Genomic DNA, 5,645 nt, shown 5'->3' with positions numbered 1-5,645 from the left:
GTTTCTAACTCTCTATCCCTCTCCCTTCCTCTCTGTAAAAAAATCAATGGGATATATATTAAAAAAAAAAAAAAAAAAAGAACATTGCCTTGAATCCAGCCCCTCCAGCTAGCAGAGCCGCTGACCTATCTAGACAGCGCAGCTGACCCCCCCCCCACCCCCCCGCACCTGGGCCTCGGCTCCCCGCGCAAACCTTCGCCCGCCTTCCCCCTACCCACCCCACCCCCACCTCCGTCCCCCTGCCCTGCACCAGAGACGCAGCCCTGCAGCCCTGGCTAGGCTCACCGCGCAGGCGCAGAGCTGAGGTTGGGTGGGCAGGAGGAGGCGTGGCCTCACTATGCGCCTGTGCCGGATTCCAGCTGCAAGTGTTGTGGGGTTAATGATGCCCAGGTTGGGCATCCCGGCCCGCCGGCCACGTGGAGACCTGCACTGCACACGCGCAAACCGAGCACCCGCGTCAAAAGACGGAGAGAGCGCGCGCTCCCCACGTCCTGCGTGTCCGGCTGCCAGGCTTCCGTCTGTGCCGCGACTCCCTCCGGGCCGGGCTGGCGCGCCCGCGTCTGAAGAGCGATGCCCCGGGAGATCATCACCCTGCAGCTGGGCCAGTGCGGCAACCAGAGTGAGCGAGCGCGCGCCGGGCCCCTCCAGTCTCGGGTCTGCCTCTCTGGGTCCCGCTCAAATGCTTGGCATCCTTTTGTTGTCCTTTCTCTCCCATGACCCCCCCACCCCCACCCGCCCTACTGCGCATGATGAACCAGCCCCAGCCCCAGCCCCAGCCCCAGAGCTACGCTTCCAGCCCTGGGCTGTGAAGGCTCCCAGACCAGGGGTTTGGGATCCAGCCTCTGAGTGTGACAGCCCGTGCGCCCAACCCTGGGCTTCTGAGGCCTATGACGCTAGCAGACCCAGCATCTCTCCCCATTCCCCAGTTGGGTTCGAGTTCTGGAAACAACTGTGCGCAGAGCATGGGATCAGCCCCGAGGGCATCGTGGAGGAATTCGCCACCGAGGGCACTGACCGCAAGGACGTCTTTTTCTACCAGGTGCTCCAGCGAGTTGGCCAGGGGGCTTGAAGGGACGGGTTACCGCCTGGTCTTGGGCAATCCCGCTGACTAGAGGGGCCAGGGCGGCTGGCTTGAGGGAGGGCAGGCAGGAGCCAGAGTTGGGAGGACGGAGGACTGGGCAGGCCTTTGCTGAGTGGGCCCCCTCTTGGACTCCCTTTGACAGGCAGACGATGAGCACTACATCCCCAGGGCTGTACTGCTGGACCTGGAGCCCCGGGTGATCCACTCCATCCTCAACTCCCCCTACGCCAAGCTCTACAACCCAGAGAACATCTACCTGTCAGAGCACGGAGGAGGAGCTGGCAACAACTGGGCCAGTGGATTCTCCCAGGTATTCAGATGGCCACCCCAGAAACCCTCGATGTTCCCTCCCTTAGGCAAGGCGGGCTCAAGCAGCCTGGGGATATAATTAAACTAAATTAACAATAAAAAGGAGACAAAGGCATACCCTGACAAGAGGGATAGCCTGGGAGAGGTTTATGCAAACTGCAAATTATTTGCAAAGTAGCTTTTCTGAGTTGAGGGCCACAGCTGAGGCTGTGCTTGAGGGTGGCAGCGGTGTCCCTGAGTAGCATTCTGCTCTCCAGAATCCTTCTCCTGATCCTCCCTCCCATGTCTCTATGCAGGGTGAGAAAATCCATGAAGATATTTTTGACATCATAGATCGAGAAGCAGATGGAAGTGACAGCCTAGAGGTGAGGTTTTGCCCCACTGAAGAAAAAAACAAAAAGGCTGAAAAGTGCTGGGGAAATGTCAGGCGGTAGCCTGAACAGGCGGTGTGATGGGGGCAATTAGAGTCAAAACTCATTTACTGAGCATCTGATGTGAGATATTGAGGTAAATAAAGTCCTTGTCCTCAAGGAGATGCTAATCTGGATGCACCAGCTTCTTAGGCAGGAGTCATCTTTCCCAGGGAGCCTCAGCCTGAATGGACACGGAGGAAGGCTTGAGACATGAGTGTGTTGGGCCTGGGGAGTGAGACAAGCCTGAAGTCTCTTCCCACTTCCCAGATCCCTGGAGGCTGCCTTTCTGTCCTTCTTACCGCAGGGCTTTGTGCTGTGTCACTCCATCGCTGGGGGCACGGGTTCTGGCCTGGGCTCCTACCTCCTGGAGCGACTGAATGACAGGTAAAGCCTGTGTTTGGGAAGAGGGCATTAGCTCTGGTTCCCTGGTAATGTCTTTTTTTTTAAATCACTTTTTTCCTCTTGCACTGGAAGACCTGCAACTAGCCTTTGAGTCCTAGGTAGGAACAGAGCCTGGCCACCTAGGGAATATCTTGGAAACAGTAACTCCTGGGAGGGGTGTTTACCTAGGGAGAGGGGGGCAACTATAGAGTGTGATGCTTTGGACTTATCCTTTTTTTTTTTTTCTTTCCTTAATCCTCACTCGAGGATATGCTTATTGATTTTATTGTTTATATGTTTTTATTGATTTCAGAGAGAGGAAGAGATGGAAACATCAATGATGAGAATCATTGATTGGCTGCCTCCTATAGGCTCCCTACTGGGGATAGAGCCCAAAACCGGGGCATGTGCCCTGACAGGGAATCAAACTGTGACCTTCTGGTTCATGAGTTAATGCTCAATCACTGAGCCACACTGGCTGGGCGAGGCTTATCCTTTTTGGCTCCTGTGCTCTGAAGACTCAGTTCTGCCCTCACCCTTTTGTATAAGAATTTGGAGACACTTGGAAAGGAATGGCCCATTATCCCCAGAAAAGACAGAGATAGGCAGTGATGGTGCTACCTTCCCCTTTCCTTCTTCCTCACTCTCAGGTACCCCAAGAAGCTGGTGCAGACATACTCAGTGTTTCCCAACCAGGATGAGATGAGCGATGTGGTGGTCCAGCCCTACAACTCGCTGCTCACACTCAAGAGGCTGACCCAGAACGCAGACTGTGTGGTGAGCATAAGAGGAGGAAATGGGGGCTTGGGTTCTCCTCCCAAACCGGGAGACACATACACCTGCCCTTGCTGAGCCCCAGCAGAGAGAACAGATGACCAGCAAATCCATACCTCGGAGCCCAAATTATGAAATAAGGACCTGATCCCAAGTTGCTCACAATCCTTCCACGTGTCCCCCTTATTTAATGCCTACTCATGCTTAAATTTTCAGCACAAAGGTCACTTTGTTAGCATAAACCTTCCTGACCACTCAGTCAAGGTCAAATGCCTTTGTGCATATTTCAGGCAGTAACTATACTTTTCTGTTGTTTTATATTTAATGTCAGTCTGTAGTCCCCTCCACTAGACTGTAGACTGGGTGAAGGGGAAGACCATGCCTGCTTACTCCCTTGGTATCTCCGGAGCCAGGCTCAGTGCATGGCACATGGGGGTAAACAAACATTTGTTGACTGCACTGGATGGTAGAAAGGTGTCTCAGGATGCCCCAGACACAGTACATTCCTTTTAAAATAACACACTTACTTCCTCGTTTTGGACTTTAGAGAGGGGATAAGCTAATAACTTATTTCTCTGCCCCCTTTCTCCTCAAAAAGGTGCCGTGACCCTCTTCTGTCCTCCCCAGGTGGTACTGGACAACACTGCCCTGAACCGGATCGCCACAGACCGCCTGCACATCCAGAACCCGTCCTTCTCCCAGATCAACCAGCTGGTGAGCCATCACTCCTGGACTCTTGGACTGGAACACTTGTCTGGGGAAGGGAGCACCCCCCCAACAGGCCAAGACCCATGACATGGCATCCCTGTCCCCAGGTGTCCACCATCATGTCAGCCAGCACCACCACCCTGCGCTACCCTGGCTACATGAACAACGACCTCATCGGCCTCATCGCCTCACTCATTCCCACACCCCGGCTCCATTTCCTCATGACTGGTTACACCCCCCTCACCACGGACCAGTCGGTAAGAACAGCCCTCGGTGTCTCAGGCCCCACTGGCCCCGGGCCCAGAAACCTTTAACCTAGCCTCTCTCTCCTCCCTGCTGCCCCAGGAGGCTCTGTGCTCAGGGACTGGCACAGACTGTAAGACTTCCTTGCTGACTTGCTCTCCTCTCTGCCTTGCCTTTGGCTCCCTGCAGGGTCTGGGCTGTACGGGATCTGCTTATGCTCCTGCACAGGGCCATGAGCTTGCTGAGCTGAGGCGGCTAAGATTCCTGATCCCACAGCAGAGGCTCAGTATAGGCCTGAATCTAAAGACACTCCCCAAGGAGGCCATACTGCCCCCAGTCTGGTGGGGGACATGTGTTGCCTACTCTTCTCTGTCCGTGCATCTGTGGACTGTGCCCTGAGTGCTGGCCTGGTCCCTGTGGCCCACTGTCCCCTCAGGTGGCCAGTGTGAGGAAGACCACGGTCCTGGATGTGATGAGGCGGCTGCTGCAGCCCAAGAACGTGATGGTGTCCACCGGCCGGGACCGGCAGACCAACCACTGCTACATCGCCATCCTCAACATCATCCAGGGGGAGGTGGACCCCACTCAGGTAGGTGAGGCCCCTTCGTTCCACCCTGGACCCTGCAGGGGTAGAGGAGAGGCGACCACCACCACCCCTGTGCCCACCCCAGGTCCACAAGAGCCTGCAGAGGATCCGGGAACGGAAGCTGGCCAACTTCATCCCCTGGGGCCCAGCCAGCATCCAAGTGGCCCTGTCCAGGAAGTCTCCCTACCTGCCCTCTGCCCACCGGGTCAGTGGGCTCATGATGGCCAACCACACCAGCATCTCCTCGGTGAGACTAGCCTCCTGGTCTTTGGCTGCTCTGTTCCACTAGCCCCTTCATCATTCTCCCCCCATCTATTCCAACCTCCCTGTCCTGCACTGGCTCCCGTCATGGAGATTTCTCTCTTTCAGCTGTTTGAAAGTTCCTGCCAGCAGTACGACAAGCTGCGGAAGCGGGAGGCCTTCCTGGAGCAGTTCCGAAAGGAGGACATCTTCAAGGAGAACTTTGATGAGCTGGACAGATCCAGGGAGGTTGTGCAGGAGCTCATCGATGAGTACCATGCAGCCACGCGGCCAGACTACATCTCCTGGGGCACCCAGGAGCAGTGACTTCCTCACGACTCCCCTGGATAGTAAGCACCTTCCCATCATGCTGGTCCCTCTGACCCACATTCCCTTCACCAGCAACCCTTTTAGGTTCCTCTCCAGCCCAGAAGCTAGCCCTACTCCCTCTCCCATGCCCTAAGCTTAGATATGCTTGTTTACATCTAACAAAATAATAAAGCTTGGTTGTGAATATAATCAGGTTTTGGTCTGTGACCATATAGGGATGAGGAAGGCCCCTCCATGTTCCCTCCCAGTGCCCAGGTAAGTGGGGTAGGGTGACCTTTACCTGCTCTACCTTCTTACCACTTAGTCCAGGTCTTAGCGTGTCTGTTTCCCTTAACATCCTTTGCCTAGAACTAGGCTGTTTCACTGGACTTAGTCCTACTCTCAAGACTATAGAGGACTCATTACTGAGGTATGCTATCTCCTCCATGCCTAAGCTCCTACCCCAGGGTGGATGAATGTTGCTCCAGCCTCCTTTACTCAGGAATGAGGCTGTAAGGATTACTGAAGGAGGGCCAGTGTTCTGAGCAGGACAGGAAATCTGGGACTCTAGTTTCCCAGTGCCCTAGCCCAGTGGTCGGCA

General features: G+C 55.2%; 1 protein-coding gene across 1 annotated transcript; it reads left to right on the top strand.

Annotated features, from left to right (window-relative positions):
• The first annotated feature begins 351 nt into the window (after nucleotides 1-351).
• On the top strand, nucleotides 352-5,198 carry TUBG2 (tubulin gamma 2). The gene is made up of 11 exons (XM_036342067.1): nucleotides 352-619; nucleotides 927-1,039; nucleotides 1,224-1,391; nucleotides 1,687-1,755; nucleotides 2,108-2,187; nucleotides 2,835-2,961; nucleotides 3,586-3,672; nucleotides 3,774-3,923; nucleotides 4,346-4,498; nucleotides 4,581-4,742; nucleotides 4,865-5,198. Exons 1-11 carry the CDS (start codon nucleotides 571-573, stop codon nucleotides 5,060-5,062), a joined length of 1,356 nt encoding a protein of 451 aa, XP_036197960.1. The 5' UTR covers nucleotides 352-570; the 3' UTR covers nucleotides 5,063-5,198.
• Nucleotides 5,199-5,645: the final 447 nt, after the last annotated feature.

This window comes from Myotis myotis, unplaced genomic scaffold, assembly GCF_014108235.1.
Source record: "Myotis myotis isolate mMyoMyo1 unplaced genomic scaffold, mMyoMyo1.p scaffold_m19_p_17, whole genome shotgun sequence".
In the NCBI taxonomy this organism is placed as follows: domain Eukaryota; kingdom Metazoa; phylum Chordata; class Mammalia; order Chiroptera; family Vespertilionidae; genus Myotis; species Myotis myotis.
This window is presented reverse-complemented; position numbering and strand designations above follow the sequence as displayed.

Coding starts and splice junctions, on each gene's coding strand:
- TUBG2 (XM_036342067.1), top strand. CDS start 571: ATGCCCCGGGAGATCATCACCCTGCAGCTGGGCCAGTGCGGCAACCAG. Junction 620..926: donor GGGCCAGTGCGGCAACCAGA/GTGAGCGAGCGC, acceptor CCCATTCCCCAG/TTGGGTTCGAGTTCTGGAAA. Junction 2,962..3,585: donor CCCAGAACGCAGACTGTGTG/GTGAGCATAAGA, acceptor TGTCCTCCCCAG/GTGGTACTGGACAACACTGC.